The 26,780-nt window shown below is 44.3% G+C and overlaps 1 protein-coding gene across 5 annotated transcripts in view; it reads right to left on the reverse strand.

The window, feature by feature from the left end:
* Positions 1-26,780, reverse strand: part of LOC306892723 (C-type lectin domain family 10 member A-like) — a 53,113-nt gene that overhangs the window by 1,186 nt on the left and 25,147 nt on the right. For 2 of the 5 annotated variants that reach the window (XM_079453963.1, XM_079453964.1), the window contains 5 exons: positions 23,118-23,188; positions 22,945-23,008; positions 4,981-5,355; positions 2,262-2,618; positions 1,178-1,266 (listed from right to left, as the gene is read on the reverse strand). In XM_079453963.1, coding sequence (XP_079310089.1) covers positions 1,178-1,266; positions 2,262-2,618; positions 4,981-5,355; positions 22,945-23,008; positions 23,118-23,123 — 891 coding nt within the window. In that variant the 5' untranslated portion in view covers positions 23,124-23,188. Of the gene's footprint in view, positions 1-1,177; positions 1,267-2,261; positions 2,619-4,980; positions 5,356-22,944; positions 23,009-23,117; positions 23,189-26,780 lie in introns of those variants that run through there. The other 3 variants (XM_079453966.1, XM_079453967.1, XM_079453965.1) reach the window with 2 other exon arrangements.

Consider the following 26,780-nt stretch of genomic DNA (forward strand, 5'->3'; position numbering starts at 1 on the left):
CCTGCATCTCTTTAACATCACAGTATTACACATCTATAATCTACACGACCAGGTTGGGTTGACCATACCACAAACTACAACAAGCGATGTACATTTGACACAACATTTGACACTAATGTCAATAACCCAACAGATCTCATCCCCCACTTACTGCCATAGAAGGGAACATACTGTAAATACTATGGCAGTTAATGTGGGATGAGATCTGTGGGATTACTGACATTCATCCAAATATTCTCATGTGTTCAGAAGAACAAAGATATTTATTCAGGTTTGTTTCTTTGGGGGGTAAACTATCGCTTTTATACAGCAATGGATATGAACTGTTCTATCGGACGTTTGCGCCTTCATTTCCGGTCTGTGTCTGGAAATATAACTTTAAATTAATACTGAAGTTAATTAAATTAAATATAGTATTATTACTTAATAAATAAACAATTAGTTTGATGGGTCCTGTAGATTTGTTGCATTTAAAGAAACCGTATGGTACACTGATATCTAGTGGTTGAGTTTGGTATCGCAGTATAAATTCAAATGATTACGTTTTTATATGGACATGTGTAAGCTTTATTGTTGGTATATGTTTTATGGTCCGTACAAAGCTAAAGTAATGTTTTGCACAAATGGTGTTTTTTAACTGTATATGTCATAGATGTAAATATAATGCTTACACTTATTTTTCTTCTTGTTTGTAGTTTAGCAATTGAAAAGAACCAGTGAGGTCACAAGACTGCTTTCTGTAGTTCTCTGTATTCACTATCTGTTAACTCTTTTCTTAAGTAACGCACTGGTGACAACGCAATAACAGTGACAGCTGCGGTCAGACTTCACGGCAGTGATTCCTCCATGTTTCATAATTCTGTACCGCGAGGTTACGCTGTGATGTTTTGATCTTCTATTGGTCTTCTACACACTCACGTGACGTGACGTTGCAGGTCAGGGTTCACCAAACGTTATTTTTGCTGCACAGGGAAATATCTTCGGACGGGCTTGTGTTTCCGGTCTGACACATTTACATGCGCATTAATGGAAGTCGATGGAACGGAAAGTGAAGTGTGAACTTAAGCCAGAAACAAACATGTTGAGTCTGAAAAGCGTAACTACCTGTGTGTGTCGGCTCATTGTGTCGTGTACTACACTAAGGACAAACCTTTAACACGAATAGTTGAATACTCACCGACTGTAAGATGGTCTCCATCACCGCAGGATCATTGACTTTCTGACCGGATTTCATCTCAAATCTCACAATCTGCTTCTTGGTCTGTGCTGGAAGGTATTTAATAAGAAAACAACATCACAATAGTTACACAAATGTAAAGTCAAATGTTCTTTTTTTCACTGGGGTTATTTATAACCAACAAATCTCAACGCATCATTATTATTATGTGTCTGTATCCCATTTAACATCAGATGATCTTCAGCGTTACTGTTTAGCATTACTTTTTCTCACTGCCTTTCATTTGAAATAAAATACAAAATAAAAGATCAACATTTTCAACAGTCATTACAAACACATCTTTCAAATATATAATGAACTAGCAAACATCAATAATAAACCTGTTCATCTCAACAATGGTGACAACCAAGAACACCTCTTAAGATAAACGCAATGCATTCTGGGTACCAGCAAATTACCAAACTTATCTATATGTTATATGACTCCCAGCATGCATTGCAGCAGTAAGCTGTTCATTGGTTGGTCATCAACTGTTGAGATTCATACACTGATTCTTGATGTCTGAGTCAAAATTTTTGACTGTTCAAACACTTTTTATACTATGTATCACATAGTGTAAGCTCATTCAGACCATTTAACATAAAACCAGAAATATAAAAGATAAATGTCTCTTAACATCATATTTTTTTATATAATTTAAAACTGTGATAGGACTCTAAAGGACAAAAGCTGTTTAGCTGATGAAAGAACTGAACTAAAGCAAACACTGATCACAATAATGGAGACTTTAAACATCAATAACACATCAGGTGATGGATGTTATGCTGAAGTCTCTGTGAAGCAGCTGATCGTCTTCAGTATTCTGACATGTTTCACAGATGAATAGTGGGTGTGAATCATGTTTTCCGCTGTGAATTGATTGGAGGAATAAAAACAGGATGTTCCTGTATTTTCAAGGTAGTTTACTGGCAACCACAGCTGCCGGTATTTTCTGTAAAACCTACAGAGCATTTGTCACAATGGTTGTCTACCGTCTCTTCACTTCTCTATTGTGAGAAACTAATGATCACACATAAAAACTTACATGTCTTGCAGATGAACGGAAGAGTATTTTCACACAGTTGATCCTCTATCAGACCATCAGGACGTATAACGCCACACGGTTGGTTTAAGCCCGTCAAGTCAGGTTGTCCAGTCATCCAGTTCATGGAGGACATGATGACAGCATTACTTTTATCTGACCACTTCCACGAGTCTCTGAACAGACCAATCCACGCTTGAAGAATGTTTTGCGTTGTCATCCGCTGCAGCAGCGCTTGATTCTCAGTTTGATTGCGAATGACGGCCAGATCTGTGTAACGCTGTCTGCAGTAACTCTGAGCTTCTTTCCAGGTCAAGAAGATATTAACAAAAACAAACCTGCTCGCATCTGTTTCATTCTCTGTAAAACAAGATGAGATCAAAAAACACCATGAGAGGACCGCTTCAAGGAAATAACAGCTTCAGTTCTTTGTATTTACTTATATTTCTTTTCATTTCTATCTAATAGTTCAGAATCACACAGAGCCCAGGAATCAGTGAATGTATCTCAACAATGGTGAAGATCAACAAACTATTCAGATAAACAGATCAACGCTCAACATCACTAAACAAGCTGCGCAATGTAACTGATCTTTGTTTGTGAGCTTCAGAACTTTGTTTGGAAGACCGGGTCTTATCTCACAGAGCATGATGCATAACTTCTGGTCCAGGCCTTTGTAATCTCTAGACTGGACTACTGTATATCTCAGTCTACTGGTCTTCCTGAGGACTGTTTCATAAAACAAGATATAAGAAAATAACGGCAGGTAAATTTTAGTTAGTCAGATTTATTGCCGGTGGAGTCAGATTCACAAATCTGGACCCGGTCCTCTCTCACTGACGGTCCCGTCGCTCGTCCTCTTATGCTCCTGATCTCCTCTGTGATGCGAGACCGGTGTGCGTACAGCTGACGCTCATTAATACTCACGCACAGGCCTCGCATCACCCACTCTCATCCCGCCTACCGCGATACAATTCCTAAGAAGAAAATGATGTTTAACTGCCTTTTTTATCTTCAATACTATTTAAAGAAAAGTTAGGAATGTTATGCATTCCCCAAAATACTTCTCAAGGTAGTTCTTAAAAAAGTTCTCAGGACTGATCTTAGGAAAAGAAAAGAAAGTCGTTTTGACACTAAATCAACACGGGCTCAACTCCACCTTGTCTGCTCGCTGTTTTACATTTGCACATATCATTTACATTTACATTTATTAATTTGGCAGACGCTTTTATCCAAAGCGACTAACAAGTAGTTTTATACAGTGTCACATTACTGCAGAGCAATCAGGGGTAAGGTGTCTTGCTCAAGGGCCCTTCAGTCATGACCTGCTGGCACTGAGATTAGAACCAGCAACCTTCTGATTTGAACAAAAAAATAAGTCATTGGATGAACTGAATTTATTTCCATCCAATAAATATGTGTAGCTTCGACTCATCAAAAACAGGGTCATTCAATGACATTTAATGTATTTGGTCCAACGTAATTTTATTACAAACACTTTAGATCAAACTCATAATCTCACCCAGCTAACAAAAGTTTGTTATAAGAACGTTCCTCAGAGGTATTTCAATGTTCTAAGAACGTTCAAAGTCACCATCATGGTGATCAGTGTTTCTTTAAATTGGACTCTTGTCTCTTGACTGTCATGTGTCCGATTATCTGGTGTGTTGTTGCTCTGTGCATGTGATGTGATGTGATGTGATGTGATGTGATGTTAATCCAATGCAATGAGCACCTAATCTTTACAACATGTAGATGCATAGAAAAGTTCTGGAACTAACAATTTCATTCTTAAATTTACATTTACATTTATTCATTTGTAGTTTTTTACAGTGGCACATTACTGCAGAGCAATCAGGGGTAAGGTGCCTTGCCCAAGGGCACTTCAGTCATGACCTGCTGACACTGAGATTAGAACACAACGCTCTGACCATTAGGCCACAGCTGACCCCACTTGATGTTTTTCAACGTTCTAAAAAACATGAAAAACCTCTGAGCAACTTTTGTTGGCTGGGTGGGATGTGTCTATTTTTTATGAGTTTGATCTAAAGTGTATGTACTAAATGACGTTGGACCAAATACATTAAATGTCATTGAATGAGCATGTTTTTGATGAGTAGAAGCTACACATATTTATTGGATAGAAATAAATTGAGTTCATTCAATGACTTGTTTTTTGAGTGCACTATTATTGTGTAGCCTATTATATAGACAACATGCAATATTCATCACCACATGAACCTGTACACTAGCTAGCTAACAACAAATACACATACACACGCACATGTGCACACCCAAACAAAGACTTTCCAGAATGTTCACTTCTGTCCTGTGTACAATCTGCACATCGGTGTACGTGATAGAACATTCTATTATCATATTATATTGTTCTTTAACTTTTGAGAATCAATATAATGTTAATGAGTAAAACAAAATTATAGTAAATAATCTTACAGGTAGGGTATATCTTTCTCCAAAGCAAAGATTGTTTGTGTGCACATGTATGGAATAACAAACTTAAATACCGAAAAATGGGCTCTAGGTGGCGGCTTAACACCAGATAATGGGCATAACACACATTTATAAAAGTTAAACTGTTGGCAGTGTCTCTTAGCAATTTATTCACAGTGAACATGGGACCTCTTAGGCACAGCCTCCACCCACATCAGGTTTATTGTTGAAAATATTCATTTAATAGATGTGTGTTGGTATCATTTCATACCTTTGAAGCAAAAAAAGGTAAACGCATCATAGCAACTCTCATCACACCATCCCATATATGATGAAGTTACAAGTGTGCCACATTCCTGTCTTCCAAATCTGTTGTTTGGTTGAGTTTCTTCCCATCCGTAGAATGAAATGTCTTGATTTTGATATGACCACCGCCAGCTTGTGATGTTATTGTAGAGTCCAATCCAGACCGGCGAAGTCAAAGCTGGTTGAACTGCTCTCTGTACATTCGTCCAGTCTTCTTTGTTTTGAACGGTGACCAGATCAAAGTGATACTGTCTGCAGTAAACCCTCGCCTGGTACCAGTTCATACTCTCCCGTATCAGAACATATTCACATGAGATGCTCTGAATGAACAGACAGACTACTGCTGAGAGAGAGAGACAAAGCGAGAGAGCGAGAGAGCGAGAGAGAGAGAGAGAGAGATGGAGAGAGATGGAGAGATAGGGAGAGAGAGAGTGAGAGAGAGAGAGAGAGAGATGGAGAGATAGAGAGAGAGAGAGAGAGAGAGAGAGAGAGAGAGAGAGAGAGAGAGAGAGAGAGAGAGAGAGAGAGATGGAGAGAGATGGAGAGAGATGGAGAGAGATGGAGAGAGAGAGAGAGGGGCGAGATACGTCAAGTCCTGTCACGACAGAAGAGCAACAACCAGCACTAATAATAACCATTTCCACTTATCCAAGCGCCCTTTAATTTCGCCCATCAAACCCTCCCAATTGATTTGGCTTAGTTGTATATTGTTATTTGTTAAAATGTTAAGTTAGTTAATTTAGTATTATTACCAGGAGAATGGTACGTTCCAGAGTGCGTGGCCTTCTAGTAAAATGGCTGCTAAAAGCAGCATGGTTTTGTCTCACGGAGAGACTTTTTAGCTCAGTGATGGCGGGCTAATCAAGAGAATGGGAACTCAGTGATAGATATATGGTTTGAGTGCATGGTGGGGTTGATTGCCTCCATGGTTACCCAGCCTATATTAAGAACTAACATTTTTTGCTTTTGTTTCATTTTTACCTTTGAATCGGATTTCTATGTTTTGCTGCTCCATTAAAACTACCTGGAAATAGGATTACCGTGTATGGACATTTTTTAGGCCGCTCGACCAATCGCTCACAGCCACAATAGAGTACCCTAACCATGTCTACAAAGTTTTTACTAAAACCAAAAGCTGTTAAAGCACTCCACAAATATGAGAGCTCAACTCAGTCAAACGCCTTCTCCTGATCCAAAGATAACAAGCCACAGTCCAAGTTTAACAATTTAGAGACATAACAAATATCTCAAATTAAAGAAATATTATCAATTACAGATCTACCAGGGACACAGTACTTCTGGTCTGGATGGATAACCTGATCCAACACTCCAGCCAATCTGTTCCCCAATGCCTTAGCAAGTATTTTATAGTCAGTGCAGAGAAGCGAGACAGGACGCCAGTTCTTTATATCTGTGAGGTCCCTTTTTTTGGAATAAGAGTGATCACGGCTCTTCGGCAACTCAACGGCAACCCGCCCTCCGACAAGCTGTCCTTCAGTACCTCCAGCAGATCTACAACCATTTCCAACCAAAAGGCCTTATAGAAGTCAACAGGGAGGCCATCCATTCCAGGTGCCCTCCCGGACTCCATGTTTTGGAGGGCCTTATAAAGCTCTTCCAGGGTCAACACCCCTTCAAGATCATTCTTGGCCTCCTCTGACACCTTTGGTAGGCTGTCAAGGAAAACGTTTTCCCCACAACATTTCCTCCCTCATTGTTCCAAGGTTACTAGAGCGGGCAGGATGCAGTCCAAGGTTACCGGAGCGGGCAGGGCGCAATCCATTCCCAGACCTGACAAATGCTGGACGAAGGACGTGGCGACTCTACAAAACTTAAGTCGCTATTAGATTATTAATGATCATTTTAAATCTCACTTTTTTTGTGCAAGCACTGTTGAGCTTGTGCAGAGGCACCAGTTTTTGCCAGAGGGGAACTGGAATCCCCTGGTTAGGCCTGGTTTCCCTCTGAGTTTTTTTTTTCTCCTCCAATGGAGTTTTGTGTTCCTCTGTGCCAGATTTTGAAATTCAATTATCTCCCCCTCCAAAAGCTCTAAAGAACGAGTCAACCTCTTAGTAACATTGTAAGTATACTGTTGAGTAAACTGTGTTATTTGTATCTTGCCAACATCCCACCACTGTTGCAATGAATAGAAAGAAGACTTCTTTGTTCTATGAACTTCCCAGAAGTACTTAAATGATTCCTTAAAAAAGATAACTTAACAGATTAGTATTAAAATGCCAGTATGCGCTTTTTGGTTTTATTGAGCTTAAAATAAGCTTACAGTGCACCATACTGTGATCGGAAAAACTCACTGCTGTTAAATAACATTTATAAAAAATACTAAGATGGTGATTAAAACTGTAAAATCTATCCAGCCTAACTAATGACATAACATTATCACGTGTGTGAAGCCAAGTGTACTGTCTCTTGTTACCATTTAAAGATTTCCAAATATCACATAAATCATACATTTTAATATGAGTTTACGCAAAGCCAAATGAAGCTCAATGTGATTCAGATCTAGATTATGCTCAGTACAATTGAAATCACCACCTAGGAACAAAAAGTCTTCAGGGCAACAGTTTTGTAGAGTTGAACATAGTATGTCTAAAAAAAACATTCTTTCAACTGGTGCAGTTGGAACATACACACAAATAAAAATAAACACATAACTTTCTAAAACAGCTCTTACTTTTAAAAGTTTACCTTTTACTATTTCATCAACATCATAAGAGATAGGACAAAAATTATTTGTAAATAGAATGCAACTCCCCCACTTATTGAAGTATTATGGCTTAACACAGGGATGCCATCAAACTCCCTCGCCCAGTCGGCAGCATTTTTCAAGTCGCTATGAGTTAATTGTAACAAAACAACATCAATATTCTTTTGCTTAATTACTTCATATATAGTAGCTCTTTTTCTAGAATCCCTTGCCCAGTTAACATTCAAACTTCACTCATAAATGGTAAAAAGGAAAAGAAAAATTACCCAAATTTAACAGCCATCATTGTTTAGATCAGTACTGAGACTCCTCACAATTTTCTTAAGTCGATAGACTTCTCTATTAGTAAAGCAACTCTCTGCCATTAGGCTTCTTGCCTTTTCAGCGAACTGCTTCACATCAGGGAAATATTCCTGCACGTGCACACCTCTTTTATTTTTTGTTGATCTAAGGAATAACTTAATGTTATCAAGTTCATATTCCCGACCATTAAAATCCCCCTGAGACAAAGTTATACTAGAGTCAGAAGACCCACCATCACTTTCCGTTTCCTGATCCACAACTTCTTGCACTTTTTGCTTATTTTGGTATCAAACATTTTATCATTCATCTTCCTTTTAATGGAAGGTGTTTTTTAATGGAAGGTGTTTTCCACAAAAATCACATATTCAAAGTTGTCAATTCGAAATTTGAGCGTCATGTCTAGCTCGACATCATCCTGAATAATCATATAAGCAAATCGCCTGAACGAAACAATGTGTTTCAACAACAGTGATCCGCTATTGATTGGGATCTTTATGATCGGAGATACCAATTTTCCATAGCGAGATAAAGCTTGCGTCAACATTTCATCGCTTACGAACGGTGGAACATTTGATACAATGACTCTCTTAGCTGGCAGTGAAAGAGGAAGAACAGAGACAAAATCACTACCAATGGCTATTCCGTGTTCGACTACTTTATTGACTTTATCAACGCTATTAAGAAACCCCACACGGCACCATTCATTTTGGAGGCAGATAACATGCTTTCATGTCCCATAACCTCACCAATAGCAAGACAACATTCCTCCACACTGACCGCGGCGGCAACTTTAACCGCATTACGCCGCATGAGTGAACTCAAAACCTGCGGGCTTCTCCATCTGTGTCGTACACTGGGTCTGTACATAGTCAATGGCAGACTGCGAGGAGACTCATATGGTAGGTATACTTATAGTTCCAAGATGGGTAACAGTTCAGTAGACTACTTCATCACCGATCTAAATCCAAATTCTCTCAGAGAGTTTACAGTTAGCACACTAACCCCTTTATCAGACCACAGTAAAATTACTCTTTACCTAAACAGATCTAAACCTGAGGCATCAAATCAACCTGGCACACCATCCAGACCTGGACACTGATTGTCTGTATGATCACGTCCACCTGTTTACAAATCTGACACATATCCTTGTGTAGCAGTACGGTGCTCTGTCAATAGGGATATGAAGGGGGAGTGCCCGTTAATTGCGTCCCTTGCGTATATAAGGGTGTCGCTATGTGTATGCGTCTCTCTCTGCGTCATTTGGGCGAGACGCCGTGTTTCCGGCGGGACGCGTGGATGAACGTCTTTACGGTAAGAGCTGTGGCAGTGACTATACTAGCATGGTTTGTTCGTGGACTTGCCTCACAGGGATTATATGATCTTATTCGTTAAAGGTTGGACAGAGGAACCTTGTGGGAGGCGGTCGATTTGCTTGTTAAATACACAGTAGTTTTTGTGCCGTGTGAATCGCACTACAGGTACGTTTTAACAGTTTACTAAAATAGGATTGCTAGCTTGGTTGGTTAATATTAATATTTCATTATATTTAAGGTGCGGGCCAACGTGCGAGGGACGTTACAGTGGGCTCTGGTTCATCAAAGCCACTGTTGGAGTTTACTGTTGCTGTCTGCATTGTCATTGCTGCCTGTTCCGCGATCATCTGATTACTGAGATTAAATCGCAGGTTTAAAGTGGGACGGGATTGTTCTGGCTGTGACTGTTCAATTAAATCCGGAAGACATAAGTGTCATTAATTCCAGTTTGCGCGTACACGCGCTGTACTTTGCCCCTCGTTTATCTCTTGCGTTCGCGGTGCTGAACGCGCTCCATCAGCTGGACCGACAATTACGGGCCTTTGGCGGAGAGCTTTGTGTCGATTATGTATTGGGAGTAACCAATCGGAGTCAGATCCGCCACCTAGCGGTCACCATTCCTTTCTGCAGGTTTTCTTTAAACATTATTTGATTTATTTGAGTTAATTTTCTTTGTGTGGTTTATATATTTTTCTTATTTTGACTTGAGTTGTGCTAAGTAGCCTATATTATTCATTACATATTTTGTGTGACTCAAGTCTCTCGTTTTATTTATTTTTGTGTGTGGGCGACTAAAGGGTAGCCCTTTGGAAGGTGGTTCTTTTGTTTTTTTGTTCTTTTGTAATTTTGTTTGTCGTTTTACCCATATTCTGCCCATCCTGGCAATTGTTGGGGTGACCGGACGCGGCATCTCTAATTGATGGGCCAAAGTGATATGGTCAACTCTTTTAAAAGTGTCTCTTAAATTGTCTGTTTTGCTTAATGTTTTGTGATAAGTGGAATTTCGTGTTTTGTTATTTACTTACTTCTCTCTTCAGAATTGGGGCGGCCAGTTGCAGAAGATTAGCCTCTCGTCCCGATTGTGGTGGTGGGTGCTTTTGCCTGAATGCTGTGCTCACGGTGAGGTGTGGTGTGAGAGTGCAGTGAGTGTGCACGTATGATTGCTGATCCCTTTCTGCCAAGGAGTGTGAATGCCCCATTCTGAAGTGAGTGTTTGTGGATTGTTTTGTGTATAGATCATTTTCTTTGATTTATCTGTGTTGTCGTGTTAAATAAAAATGATATATATTTATTAAGGAGAAAATAAAGCTTCTATTGTTTTATACCCAACCCATGTCTGATACCTGACTCTGATCTAATGAACCTCTGAGCCTTGCTCTTTGTATTCAGTGCATGTCCCCGGACAGAGGTTCCGGGGTGGCGTAGTCGGTAATTTTCCTAAGTCTTTAGTGTACCTCAAATCAAAGCTGCCACACTTGCAAAGAGGCTCTCCAAAGAGGAGATGTTGCTTTAAGCAGAACCAACCAAACAAGCCCTAGGAGGAGTAGAAGCAGCTTTAATTCAGCCATCCCAATGAGACAAACTTTAAGAGACAAAATCCCACCCAGCACATCATCCAGAGCCCCGACACCCAGACAGGAGTCACATGAGGTTAATTTCTGGAAACACTTGAAAACAAGTGAGCCAAACACATGCCATTATAAAGCCCTGAAAGACCAAGAGCTACGATTAGCAAAGAGTCCTCTGTGTCAGCTGATACTGAGACTGACCGACCTCACAGAGACAGACATCACACAACACCACAACACTCACACACTCACAAATATACGACCCAACCAGATTATAAACACACAAAAAGATCATTACATCACACACTGGAAAAACACCATTCAAAACCAACACACACTTGAATGTTTTTCGGCACTAAATCGAGATTTTATCTTTGCAAACTACCTGATGACAGTGACCGATGTGAACTGAGAAAATCACTGACAAAGTACAGACTCTGTGATCACAGTTTAGCCATCGAGATGGGCCGGAGGAGACAAATATGGACCGCTCGTGAGGAGAGATTCTGTTCTCATTGCAGTCTGATAGAAACAGAGCTGCACTTCCTCACTGAATACCCAAAATATCAAAACATCAGAAATCAATATTATCCCAAAATTAACAACATATTTCCCCATTTTACAAACTGCACCCCAAATGAAAAATATTTCCATTTATACATGATTCCCTTAATGAATGTACATATTGTTGAATTGTAATTATTTTGTTCTTTAGTTAAATGTTGAAATGATTGCTGTATTACTTGTGTTTATCTTTACTTAATATTATTGTTGTTATTATTTTGTATATTGTTTGATCAGTTATAAATTATTATTTTTTATGCTTTGGCAATGCAAAAATGTACTTTTGTCATATCAATAAAGCTATTTTGAATTGAATTGAATTAAATTGAATTGACAGAGACACAATAAAAACAAACATTGTACAAATTACATAGTGATTTCAAAATAATCCACAGTTATGAATAGGCCTGGGAGAAAATATGCGTTTTCAGAGCTGACTTGAATATATATAGAGAAGAAGACAACCTGACAGATTGAGGTAACGAACCAAAAATGGAGAAGGCTCTATCACCTTTAGATTTCAAACGAGAATGTGGGTTAGTTAATAATTTCTCGGATGATGATCTAAGAGATCTTCGAGGAGAGCACGGAGAGATAAGATCTGAAATATAGACTGGAGCAAGACCATGCAAGGCTTTAAATACAAAAGTCAAGACCTTGTACTCAATTCTGTATTTGACCGGTAGCCAATGTAAATATGATAGAATTGGGGTGATATGCTCAAATGTTTTCTTTCCCATTAAGAAGCGGGCTGCAGCATTTTGTACCAGTTGCAAATGCATTAATGAAAACTTATTAATACCAGCATACAAGACAATACATTACAATAATTAGAGCTACTGTAAACCTGATCCACCCATTCTCTTTTTATTTTTTGGTGTTCTGTTTCTGTGAGGTGAGTTTCTTGAAGTAAGGCTATAGAGCACTGCATTTTCTTCAACTGTCCCAGTATCTTTTTTTCTTTTAAATGGGTTATTTATTCCTTTTACGTTGTAGATAATTAAATGAAGTAATGCCGTCATTGTATTTATACTGATTCAAGTTACACAACCCGAACCTCTCATAAGCATCTGTTAGATGAAAACAAATATAATAATTTAACTCAAAATGTACAAAGTTAAACAAAAATAATTGTATGTCTCTTTCAATGGCTTCAATGGTTTCTCTTTCTGTAGTAGTTGAAAATGCAGAATATTGTTGACAGCATATTCTAATGTGAGTTTTTCCAACCTCCCACCACTGTTTCAAATTAACAAAATCATCCTTTCTTCTTCCATTGATTCCAAAAAGCTTCAAAATATTCACAGAAAGTTACATCTTGCAATTATTTTGCATAAAAATGCCAATATGATGACTTTCTTAGATTCTGTACCATACTAAATGAAATAAAAACAAAATGCAAACCCATGTGTATTGCCTCTCTACAGCGTGCTTAATTCTCCACATATCCAGAAGTTCAGCATCTTTCATTAGCTTTAAAAGATACTTGGGGCTCTTCGTTCACTCCATCAACAGTGAAGTTTTCTGTGTAATTCCAGTCCCCACCAATAACAATATTTCCATCACTAAAATCTAAATCACAAAAAATTATTCTTTCTATTATTTTTCATATTTTAGAAAAAATCCCTCCAAAGATAAATAAGTAACTTGAACAGAATTTTTGAACACTGGACTTTCTGATTGTTACCATGATTGAGATTTGTGTGTTTAATGTTGACGTGTAAGCACATGACACGATGATCAGCTTTTGATTCTGATTTTTTTTGGGTGGATTCTGATTCAAATGGCTGTTTTGGGAATTGAAAGAATTGATTCCAATAATCGACTCTTAGCTGCTGTTTTACAATTCCTGCTCAATTCCCTGTTATATCACAAGATGTTTGATTATTTATTATTAAAAAATGTACACATTTTAAATGTATTAATATTTTTTTCTAATCGGTCACCTTTTACATCTATTAATTGTTTATTGTATATAACTAAAACTTTTGACCAAATATGATATTGATTTTGCACTGCAATTCCAATGTATCATTAATAATCTCATTTAATAGCTGTTTTCAAAAATAAAGCACAGGTCAAATTACTATTTTTAAAGTTATTGTGTACATAAAATACTTGAGGAATATAGATAGACAGATCGATAATCAGTAGATTGTATAAAAAATATGTAAGAATACTGTGAATATTAATATTACTGTTAAATGCAAGTAGTGCAGACAGGTGTTGAAAAAGTTCTGTCCAGCTTAAACAGCTGTTATTTGTTAGGTAAACATGAACGCGATTTATTAACTAAACATTTTGAGTTGTGACTTCAGACCACATTTGTTGAGAAAATTCATAAATTAGCTTTCCCCTTCAGTCGGTCTCTCGACGTTGTGAGAGACTGACTGAGGGTTTGATCTTAAGAACCTACCTTCTCCGAGATAATTAATTATAAAACGCCAATGGGCTTGGCGAATGGCACGCGCACGCCAGGCTCCGCCCCGTGCATACGGGTATAAAGGAAGATGGCGGCGGTCATTCACTCATCCTTTGTTCTTCGGAACCTGTGTGTTTGCTGATGCTACACGCGATACTCGACTTCGAGAAAACTTTTAACCTGCTGGATTTATGACGCGGAGCAGCGGACTTCTCCTTTCGTGGACTTCCCCTGGGCGTTTCGGCAGAAGGCTACAGACCTTAAGAGGTAAGTCCCTCCGGCTACGAGCATGTCTCGTAGCTGTATCCTTGGGTGCGACAGACTCATCCCGGAGTCTGACGGCCATGATTCCTGTGTCACTTGCTTGGGGCTCAAGCATGCTGAGGCAGGTTTCACTGATGCGGTATGTCCCGTGTGTGCGGACATAGCAATCAGGGTGTTGCGGTCACGGTGGCTACGTGCTTTTGAGCGCTGCCACCACCCCGTCTGTTTCCCAGGCGTGTTCAGCTGCCGTTTCGGCGAGGTTGACCGCTTTGGCGAGCGGCGGGGGTGATTTAGGGACGCCGATAGATGTTGCTCCGTCAGTTTCACGCTCGCAGACCATCCATACCCCTTCACGCTCACCTGGTTCGTCCCCTACGAGCGGCAGACGGCCGTCTCATAGTGGTAAGACTTCGCATACGGATGATGATGCTATCTCTGTCGCTGCGTCGGACAGCTGCCTGCTGGCATCGGATACGGAAGACTCCTCTGATCTCCTGTCGTCAGGCAGTCGAGCTCCGGAGGAGACTGACGCTGAGATGTCGGCCATGCTTTCCCGGGCAGCCGCGTGCATCGGGTTGCAGGGTGTAACAACATCCTCCTCGGAACGCTCGCGGCTAGATGCGCGGTTTCGGGGGCGTGGTCAAAAGCCACGCCACGCTCCGTTACCATTATTCCCGGAGGTGCATGACGAGCTCGCCAAGTCCTGGAATGCGCCCCTTTCGGCGCGTTTCAGGCCGGAGGGCTCGGTGGCTGTGACTTCCCTGGTTGGTGGGGCGGCTAGAGGCTATGTTCACGTCCCCCGCGTGGAGCGTGCAGTCGCGGGCCACTTGTGCCCGCAGACAGCTGCCACTTGGGGGGGCTCGACCTAGACTCCCGTCCAGAGCATGTAAGCTCTCTTCGACACGTGTCGAAGGCTTGCAGTGCTGCTGGACGAACCGCCTCCGCTCTCCACGCCATGGTGGTCCTCCGGGTTTTTCAGGCAAAAGTCCTGAAGGATTTGGACGGCGGGAAGTCCGACCCAACTCGTATGAGTGAGCTGCGTACTGCCACAGACCTCGCGCTAAGAGCGACGAAGGCCACGGCACGTGCCCTGGATCGGTCGATGTCCACAATGGTGGTCCAAGAGAGGCATCTGTGGCTTAGTCTTGCGCAGGTGAGCGGCGCCCAGAACGCCCGTTCTGGATACGCCCATCTCGCAAGCAGGGCTGCTTGGTGATACCGTGGAGGACGGCAGTTCTCCGCGGTCTGGAAGCAGACTGAGGCGATCGAACAGATCCTGCCACGCCGCAACGTGCCCGCCAACAGGTCGGCATGGTCTCGGGCACAGCCTGGTTCCCAGCAGCCCTGCCCTCCCGCGGCGGCCCTCCGGTTGAGGAACCTCCCAGAGGACGACCCACCAGAGAGACCCCCGCGGTAGAGGGCATCTGTTCCCCGTTAGCAGCCCGCCAAGAGGTCCTTTAAGCGGCCCTGACGGGACGAACGAGGGGGAGATTTTACTGGGTCCGAATCCCGGCCTTTCCAACGCTGGATCGGAGAAGGATGCTGCCTGCCGCGTTCCATCGAGTCTGGGCCCTTTTCAGGGTCCGGCGCCCACATACTCTCAAAGAGACAAATCTCCCCTGGGTTTTCCTCCACAACACTCTCGTCCAGACGGTGTATTGGATGGATCGGGCCGCCGACCGCAATCTCCCCTGGACATTGCGTCAGGCCGCCTGAAGCAGGTAAACATACAGAGCCGTCAACCTCCCGGGGGGTCCCCCCTGTGCGAGGTGACCGTACTGTCAGCCACCGAACCAGCCTTCCCCGGCACGGTGAAGAAGATTGTCCCTCTGGTCCCGTTGTCGCGGTTCTTGGGCGCTTGGTAGCGCACCAGCCCGTCACACTGGATAGAGAGGACAGTCCGTCTCGGTTACTCGATCCAATTCGCCAAGCGCCCCCCCAAGTTTCGGGGCATTCTGTACACCTCGGTGCGAGGAGAGAATGCTTCCGTGCTTCGGCAGGAGGTCGCCGCCCTTCTGGCGAAGGGTTGCGGTCGAACCCGTCCCTATAACCGAGATGTCGTCCGGGTTTTACAGCCCGTACTTCATCGTGCCCAAAAAGGGCGGGGGGCTGCGCCCATTTTGGATCTGCGTCGCCTGAACAAGCACCTGCACAGGCTGCCGTTCAGAATGCTGACGCAGAGACGCATCCTGGGCTTGGTACGTCACCAGGATTGGTTCGTGGCAATCGACCTGAAGGACGCGTACTTTCACGTCTCTATTCTCCCCCGACACCGGCCGTTCCTACGGTTCGCGTTCGAGGGAAGGGCGAATCAGTACAGGGTCCTGCCATTCGGTCTGGCCCTGTCTCCACGGGTTTTTTCCAAACTAGTGGAGGCTGCCTTAGCTCCTGTCAGGGAGCAAGGCGTGCGAGTGCTAACTATCTCGACGACTGGCTTGTCTTGGCACACTCGCGAGATGTGTTGTGCACGCACAGGGACCTTGTGCTTCGGCACCTAGACCGTCTAGGCCTCCGGGTCAACCAGGAGAAGAGCAAGCTCTCCCCCGCGCAGAGCACCTCTTACCTCAGTATGGAACTAGACTCTGTCCGTATGTCAGCACGTCTCACCAACGAGCGTGTACAGTCAGTGCTGCGCTGTCTGAGGTTGATCAGTCAGAATCCCTTGACGCCGCTGAATAATTTTCAGAGGCTCCTGGGGCACATGGTGTCCTCGACGGGGGTAATCCCTCTCGGGTTGATGCACATGCGGCCGCTTCAGCACTGGCTACAGAGTCGGGTTCCATGGACGGCGTGGCACGCCTGCACCAGGCGGATTACGGTAACGCCTCAGTGCCTTCGCACTCTCTTACCCTGGTCAGACTTGACCTTCTCCGAGCGGGGGTTCCGCTCGGACAGGTTTCGAGGCGTGCCGTGGTAACGGCAGACGCCTCCCTGCAAGGGTGGGGTGCGGTGTGCAAGTGGGCACGCAGTATAGGGTCGGTGGACGGGTCCCCGACTGCGTTGGCATATCAACTGCCTAGAGTTGCTGGCAGTCCTTCTGGCAGTGAGGAGGCTCCAGCCCCTCGTGCAGGACAAACACATGCTAGTCCGGTTGGACAGCACGACTACCGTGGCGTACATCAATCGCAAGGCGGCCTACGCTCACCGCAGTTATCACAACTCGCCCGACGCCTCCTCCTTTGGAGTCAGCAGGTGAAATCCCTGCGGGCCACGTTTTACTCCGGGCAACCTGAGCCAGACAGCCGATGCGCTCTCTCGACAGTGTACTCCCCGCGGAGAGTGGCGACTCCATCCCCGTGCAGCCCGGCTCATGTGGGAAGCGGTTCGGCAGGCACAGGTGGACCTGTTGCCTCCCCGGACTCCACCTATTACCCGCTATGGTATTCCCAGACCGAGGGTCCCCTCGGCACGGATGCCCTAGCACACAGCTGGTAGCGGAAGTACGCCTTTCCCCCCAGTGAGCCTCCTTGCACAGGTCCTGTGCAAGGTCAGGGAAAAGGGGCATCAGGTTCTGGTGAGTGGCGCCATACTGCCCCAACCAGACCTGGCTCTCGGATCTGGTAGATCTGACGACGGCCCCCCCTGGCCCATTCCCCTGACGAAGGACCTTCCGTTGCAGGGGAAGGGCACGTTGTGGCACCCCAATGCAGGCCTCTGGAACCTCCATGCCTGGCCCCTGGACGGGACGAGGGCTTGCCCGTTAGCGGTCCGGGAGACTGTCTTACAGGCTAGAGCCCCGCCTCTAGGCGGTTATAAGCTTATAGTGGCGCCAAATTGTCCTGGTGTTCTCCCCGGGAGGAGAACCCGCGGAGTTGCCTGATCGGATCAGTGCTGACCCGCAGGTAAGTATCCCCGTCAGCACATCCTGGTCACCAGGTTCCTCAGGAGCGCGAGAAGGGTGGATCCACCTTGGCCGCGCTCCGTACCCTCTTGGGACCCTAATGTGGTCCTACAGGGCCTTGGTACGGCCCTGGTGAGCCCCTTAGAATTGCCAATCTTCCTCAGTTGGATGAAAGATGCACTCTTTGTGGCGCTCACCTCCTTCAAGAGGGTGGGGGACCTACAGGCATTCTCTGTGTCCCAAAGGTGCCTGGAACTCGGGATCGGTAATTCTCACGTGGTCCTGAGATCCTGTCCCGACGACGTGCCCAAGCTTCCCACTACTCCCTTCCGGGACCAGGTGGTGAACCTGCAGGCGCTCCCCTCCGGAGAGGAAGACCCAACCTTTTTATGTGTTGTGTCCAGTACGCGCGCTGCGCCTCGGTCTGGACCGCACACAGAGCCGCAGAAGCTCTGAGCAGCTCTTTGTCTGTTCTGGGAGACAGCACCCGGGGGGGGCTGTCTCCAAACAGAGGTGGCGCACTGGGTACCAATCCCAGGATCGCCGTGCTCGCTGGCAGTGAGAGCCCACTCCACTCGTGGGCACTGGCAGGGCGCCTCTCTGGCAGACATTGTAGAACTGCGGGTTGGGCTACGCCCAGTACCTTCACGAGGTTTTACAATCTCCACGTGGAACCAGTTGCAGCACATGCCCTTAAACGCCGCCAACGTTTAGGGTGGGCTCCTGGTTTGGGCGTACGCCTGCGAAAGCGCCTTCTCCCCTCACCAGGTGAGACTAGTGCGCTATTGTAGCCTACCTACTTTCCCCTCTCGGGCGAAGTATAGGCATTCCATCCATCACTAAGCATTGCACTTGGTAACAGACTGAGCGGAGCCGTCTGTTAGAACCAGGTCTGTTATAGGTAGAGTCATCCCTGCTCAGGCAGACCCCTGTATTAGGACTAGTGCCCCATACGTAGTGACTCCCCACTGGGTCGTCCCGTGTGGTGAATTCCTCACTCAGGATTTCCCGATTGGTAAATCTGTGACCTCCCCGCCGGCGTGCGCGTGCCATTCGCCAAGCCCATTGGCGTTTTATAATTAATTATCTCGGAGAAGGTAGGTTCTCAAGATCAAACCCCCAGTCAGTCTCTCACAACGTCTCGTTCCCTCCATCAGGGAACCGAGGTTACAGACGTAACCGAGACGTTTTTCTTGGTTGCCTTATTATTTTAAGTTTTGTCAACTTTCTTTTAACGTGTACAAAATACTGTGCTGGAATACCCTTGAACATGAATATGTTGATTATTTATGTTAGATTAAGGAAACTGACATGTAACACAATATTGTTTCTGTGAAGTCTTTGTTCAGATGATTTGTGAATGCTTTGGGAAACATGGATTGTGTTTAACAGATTGTGTTCATTGATCCTTTTTGTGAGTTTGAAATTAGAATTGAGCCTGTTTTGTTTCATTAATTAAACACACATCTGTGTTTTACTTTATATTCCTTTTTTTCGTGAAAATGGTTTAAGGTTTCTTACAACTAATGGTACTGTAGTGTCTGGATCATTGAGAGGAATACCATAAACCTCCCCCCCACTCCCTTTTGTTCTGGTTCCTTGATGCCATCATCAAAGGGCAAACCCTTTTGCTTCTCCGTGGTGTATTTACTACTCCTAAGCTTCAAAGCAAGCAAATGGAGATATGAGATGACTCTGTTTGCATCTGTAGTTTGTCCAGAGGAACTTCGCTGACATGACTGTTCTTTGATTTTAATACGTTTTATGAGAGGACACCAATCACCTTCCACATGCAAAGCAAGAGCTGGAAGACAAAGACAATTTACTTTCCCTCCAAAGTGCCATCGTTTGATTGGGTCAGTCACAGCTATAGGGTGTGACATCCTCACAACTTAAATAAGAGATCACTCTCTTCTTTGCTCTCTTCCATGTTTTCGCTTCTTTCACCAGTTCTTGGGGGCAAGAAAGAACAATGATCGCCCAGCCACCCTGCGGAGAAAGCTCATTTCGGCCGCCTGTATCCGGGATCTTGTCCTTTCGGTCATGACCCAAAGCTCATGACCATAGGTGAGAGTAGGAACGTAGATTGACCGGTAAATCGAGAGCTTCGCCTTGCGGCTCAGCTCTTTCTTCACCACGACAGACCGGTACATTGATCGCATTACTGCAGAAGCTGCACCGATCCGTCTGTCAATCTCCTGTTCCATCCTTCCCTCACTCGTGAACAAGACCCCAAGATACTTAAACTCCTCCACTTGAGGCAGGAATCTCCACCAACCTGAAGTGGGCAAGCCACCCTTTTCCGACTGAGGTCAAAGGCCTCGGATTTGGAGGTACTGATTTTCATCCCAGCCGCTTCACACTCGGCTGTAAACCGTCCCAGTGCATGCTGAAGGTCCTGGTTTGAAGGGGCCAACATGACAACATCATCCGCAAAGAGCAGAGACGTAATCATGTGGTCCCCAAACCTGACACACTCCGGCACCTGGCTGCGCCTAGAAATTCTGTCCATAAAAATTATGAACAGAACCGGCGACAAAGGGCAGCCCTGCCGGAGTCCGACATGCACTGGGAACAAGTCTAACCTACTGCCGGCAGTGCGAACCAAACTCCTGCTTCGGTCGTACAGGGACCTGACAGCCCTTAGCAAAGGACCACGGACCCCATACTCCCGAAGCACCCTCCACAGGACGCCGCGAGGGACACAGTCGAATGCCTTCTCCACATCCACAAAACACATGTGGATTGGTTGGGCAAACTCCAATGAACCCTCCAGCACCCTGTAGAGGGTGTAGAGCTGGTCCAGCGTTCCACGGCCCGGACGAAAACCACACTGTTCCTCCTGAATCCGAGGTTCTACTATCGGCCGTATTCTCCTCTCCAGTACTCTGGCATAGACTTTCCCGGGGAGGCTGAGAAGTGTGATCCTGTAGTTGGAACACACCCTCCGGTCCCCCTTCTTAAAAAGAGGGACCACCACCCCGATCTGCCATCCCAGATACACTGTCCCCGACCGCCATGCGACGCTGGAGAGGCGTGTCAGCCAAGACAGCCCCACAACATCCAGAGACTTGAGGAAATCAGGGTGAATCTCATCCACCCCCGGTGCCTTGCCACCGAGGAGTTTCTTGACTACCTCAGTGACCTCGGCTTGGGTGATGGACGAGTCCACCTCTGAGCGCTCAGCCTCTGCCTCTTCAATGGAAGACATGACGGCGGGATTGAGGAGATCCTCGAAGTACTTCTTCCACCATCCGACGACATCCCCAGTTGAGGTCAACAGCTGCCCACCTCTACTGTAAACAGCGTTGGTAGGGCACTGTTTCCCTCTCCTGAGGCGCCGGACGGTCTGCCAGAATCTCTTCGATGCCAGTCGATAGTCCTTCTCCATGGCCTCACCAAACTTCTCCCAGGCCCGAGTTTTTGCCTTCACAACCACCCGGGCAGTTCGCTTGGCTTGCCGGTACCCGTCAGCTGCCTCAGGAGTCCCACAAGCCAACCAGGCCGATAGGACTCCTTCTTCAGCTTGAGGGCTTCCCTTAGTTCCGGTGTCCACCACCGGGTTCGGGGATTGCCGCCACGACAGGCACCGGAGACCTTACGGCCACAGCTCAGAGCGGCTGCTTCGACAATGGAGGTGGAGAACATGGTCCACTCAGACTCCATGTCTCCAGCCTCCCTTGGGATCGGGTTGAAGCTCTGCCGGAGGTGGGAGTTAAAGATCTGTCTGACTGGAGACTTGGCCAGACGTTCCCAGCAGACCCTTACAGTACGTTTGGGTCTGCCGAGTCTGTCCAGCTTCCTCCCCCGCCATCGGATCCAACTCACCACCAGGTGGTGATCAGTTGACAGCTCCGCCCCTCTCTTCACCCGAGTGTCCAAAACATACGGCCCCAGGTCAGATGAAACGACCACAAAGCCGATCATCGACCTGCGGCCTAGGGTGTCCTGGTGCCACGTGCACTGATGGACACCCTTATGCTTGAACATGGTGTTCGTTATAGACAAACTGTGACTAGCACAGAAGTCCAATAACTGAACACCACTCGGGTTCAGATCAGGGGGGCCGTTCCTCCCAATAACGCCCCTCCAGGTGTCACTGTCGTTGCCCACATGGGCGTTGAAGTCCCCCAGGAGAACGACGGAGTCCCCAGTCGGAGCACTTTCCAGCACCCTACCCAGAGACTCCAAGAAGGTCGGGTACTCTGCACTGCCGTTCGGCCCGTAGGCACAAACAACAGTGAGAGACCTATCCCCGACCCGTAGGCGCAGGGAAACGACCCTCTCGTTCACCGAGGTAAACTCCAACACATGGCGGGAGAGCTGGGGGGCTATAAGCAGACCCACACCAGCCCGCCGCCTCTCACCATGGGCAACTCCAGAGTGGTGAAGAATCCATCCTCTCTCGAGGAGTGTGGTTCCAGAGCCCAAGCCATGTGTAGAGGTGATCCCGACTATCTCTAGTCGGAACCTCTCAACCTCACGCACCATCTCAGGTTCCTTCCCTGCCAGCGAGGTGACATTCCACATCCCTAGAACTAGTTTCCGTCTCCAGGGATCAATTAAATGGCCATGAGATAAGGTAAAGTGTATTAATAACTGATGAATTCGCTGGACGAATGAATACCAATATTGTTATATTGTGCCTTACTAATCAGAGACTGTAAAATATGTATATTTAATAACGATTATTACCTTGAGCTAAACTAATTCCTTGACTTTACTGATGTTTAAAAAAAGAATTTATTTGGTGAGCTCAGTACTGACAAAAACAAATGCACACATGGCATCATAAATCCATCTGTGTTTTAAAGTTAATTTATTAAAAAAATGTTTTATTCATTTTGATTAAAACCCTATAAAGTTAAATTAGTTTTGTAATTGAACAAACATAAATTCAAACATTTAGATGAAACGTTACACACTGACCTGAGAACAGAAGCACATGAACAGGTTTTTCCATTGCTGAGGGCTTCACAAGTATGAACTGAATCTGAAACGGTGAAAAAAGCTAACTGAATCATAACAAACACATTCAAATGAACAAAGTGACTCAAGGTGAAGTGACTCTTTTGAATTCTAAGAAGAAAACACAAGTTTACCTTCATCAACAGTCAGCAGTGAAGTTCAATCTGTCTTTGCTTGTTCAGTCTCCACATTCAGCCTTCATGTTCTACACAAATATATTCATGCAAAACTTGTTTTTGGTTTGGAGATACTTAAACTTTCCATTTGGATTTTGTTTGCAGTGAGACTTTAGGATTGGCTCATATGTGTGTCCGTGTACATTCATGTTATTCTGGGTATTAAGATGAATGTACGTCATAGTGGTTTTAAACAGAAATGGAAATGTGAGGTGGGGTTGGTGGCCTTAAAATAAATAAATCTTCCTTCTATCCTATTAGATCACAAAAAAACTATTTAAAAGTTAGGATTTAAGCTTGGTCCTCATATTTAACATTAGTAGGTTCTGTAGTCTGAAAGAAGGCAAACAGAACCGACTGAATTCATTTTCCTGTGTCATGAAACCAAGTTACATAACCCGAGACCTTCTCTTACGAGAGGGGGAAGAAAAAGCCATAGATTTTGTCCAAAAATTCATTGTTTAAATGTAGATTATTAAACTCAGTTGTTGTCATTTCTAGTAGATGATTTTTCAATGTTAATTGTATTGAATCAATATCACTTTTACACCCGCAATTAATGTTGTATTTTTTTATTAAAAGTGCACTCTTTCTCTGTCTGAGTGTTCTTATTAAAACTACAAAAACTTTGAAAGCGGTGAAAAAGTTGCCTTAAAGACAAACCAGAGATAAAAAAGCTCAACTAAAGCAAACACTGATCACAATAATGGTCATTTGAATTGCGGGTGCAAACTTGATATTGATTCAATGCAAATATAATCTCTTTTTTAACATTGATTCAATAGTTGCTTTCTATGTGGGTAAGTGTCTTACTGGAGACCCTCCATGAGTTTATAGTGAAGAGAATCCATCACATCAAGCTCTTATCATCACACTGTCACTGGATGTTATAATCCCTAAACGTGCTCTCAGGAAATAATCTCACATCTTTACAGACATACGTTCAACATCATTTGCATAGTTCAACAAATATCTGAATTTCATTCATTTGATGGTATTGAAGAAATCAAAAGTGAAATAATCTTCAATAAATATGAGTTGAACTTAGAAACATAGTAAAACTTGCACATCATAGTTTCCATGAGATCATTTGTTTTTAAACCACGACGCTGTTTTTCCTACATCATAGTTCTCTGTGATCACCAGCTGTCACGCTCAATTGAGTTTTGCTCGCTTCATTTAAGATGCATATTAGGAACGTTTGTGTGTTTGAATCCTGGTCTTCTTCATACACTGTTTGAGTAAAATAACTTCAGTTTAAAGACTAGAAAGTTATCAGACAAACAAGTAGTCAGACAAGTGTCTATATGGGTGCAAATCTAATTCTAATTATTTATGATATTATATTATAATCTGATAGAATTAGATTTTAGAAAAAGGTAAAATAACTTGATTTTGATGAGTTTCAACAATGTTGATAATTAAATCAACTTAACATTGTGCTTAATTTCAATTGAAATATCTGTGTTAACTAAACTATGTGTTCATTTGTTTACAGCAATATTTAAATTGTAACTCAATGTTAACGCATCAGCTAACCCCCCAATCATGCAGAAATGGGTTTGACGTGTTCAGTCATCTAATCTGATCCGTGAATGATGTCTGGTGCACTAAAGCCACTTTGCTGACACTGAGAGTGGAAGTCTTCATTTCCCGGCATGTTTTGTATGGCCCCGGATAATGTTGTTTTAAGGATTCTCATTTGGATTAAAGGGGTTAATGTTGTGCTGAAGTGTTGAGTATTTGCTTGGGTTAACAAAACACTCATCTGTCACGGTTTCTGTATAAGTCAGAGGGCACAGTGTAAAAACATAAATGCGTAAGTTAAAAAGATTCTCTACATTTTAAAGTTAAATCAAATTAACTTCATGAGTCAATTGAATTTAGTTGCTGTAACTGTGTGCTTTTAAAGTACATTTACATTTAGTCATTTATCAGACGCTTTTATCCAAAGTGACTTACAGAGAGTTCAGGGACCAATAATACAATAAGTGCTAATACTAAGCTACTTCACTGGAGAAGCAATTTAGCAGCAGAAGCGTACAGAATTGTGTGAGTGTATTTAAATCGTGTCTTGTTGAGTTTTAGTACTGTGTTAAACTGAGAAATCGCTTAGTATTTACTTCCGCTCTGTCATGTGGTGAAACCGCGTGTAGTATCGTTCCTTCCCGGGCTAGTTTAATTGGTTTGCTTTGTGTGTGCGTGTCATCTGAGGGCGGGGCCTGTTGAATTAAAGTAATTAGACGGGTATTTAAAAAGCGACTACCCACCGCAGCAGCGGTCGCGTGCAACCCTCATCGCATGAAGACCGAAGAGAGTAAAGACATCGACTCTACCTGCGCGTGACTTCACCAAGCCGGGACACCTTCTTTTGTACCTATTTTGTTTTGTGTTAACACTTGCACTTTTGTCTTACTTGTTTGCACTAACACTTATTCCTTTATTGTTATCTTTAATGTTTCTCCCTATTTTCTTTCTGCTTCTCTTAAATATGTGTTTTAAAATCCTTTCTGTTATCACAACACGTAAATCATCTGCCGCATGCCGAAGGCGACGCAATGCTAATAATCTTCACAATGTATCACTACTAGCAACTGCCCCTTCTACTTTCCCAATAGGATTGTGGAACTGCCAATCTGCTGTGAACAAAGCTGATTTCATTACAGCTTTTGTTAAACATTCTGGTCTTTCCATCGTAGCACTTACAGAAACATGGATCAAACCAGAGGACTCTGCCACTCCCACTGCCCTCTCCCATAACCACACTTTCTCCCACAGCCCTCGCATCACAGGAAGGGGTGGAGGCACCGGTCTACTCATCCCCAAAGACTGGAAATTCAATCAGCTAACACCCATGTGTGACAACAGGTCCTTCGAGTTTCATGCTGTTACTATCACCCACCCTGTTAAAAGTCATTTTGTAGTTATATATCGTCCCCCAGGTCAGCTTGGACATTTCTTGGAGGAGCTGGATGTGCTTCTTTCATCCTTCCCTGAGGATGGTACTCCCCTGGTGGTACTAGGTGACTTCAACATCCACATTGGAAAGCCACAGGCTGCTGACTTCGTCAACCTGACCGCATCATTTCTCCTCGAGCAGGTTTCCACATCAGCAACCCACAAGTCTGGAAACTATCTAGATCTGATCTTCACAAGGCACTGCTCGACTCATCACTCTCAGGTTACCCCGCTGCACACGTCTGATCACTTCTTCGTCACTCTCGACCTCACCGCTCCGGACATCGCAGATGTCTTACCGATGGTCACTTTCCGGCGCAACCTGTGGTCCCTCCCTCCTGCTTTTCCTCTGCTGTCTTCTCTGCACTCCCCCCCTCTGATGAGCTCTCTCTTTTGAATACAGACAATGCCACAGACACTCTGTGTTCCACACTTTCATCCTGCTTGGACGACCTATGCCCTCTTGCATCCGGACCAGCCCGTGCATCCCTGTCGGCCCCCTGGTTATCAGATTTAATGCGTGAGCATCGCGCCAGCCTCCGGTCAGCTGAGAGAAAATGGCGCAAGTCAAAAGACCATACTGAGATCTCTCTCTACCAGTCTCTCCTCTTACTTTCTCTGTTGACGTCACCTCTGCAAAAACTGATAACTACCACACGAAGG

Source organism: Barbatula barbatula (genome assembly GCF_947034865.1).
Source record: "Barbatula barbatula genome assembly, chromosome: 4".
Taxonomy (NCBI): Eukaryota; Metazoa; Chordata; class Actinopteri; order Cypriniformes; family Nemacheilidae; genus Barbatula; species Barbatula barbatula.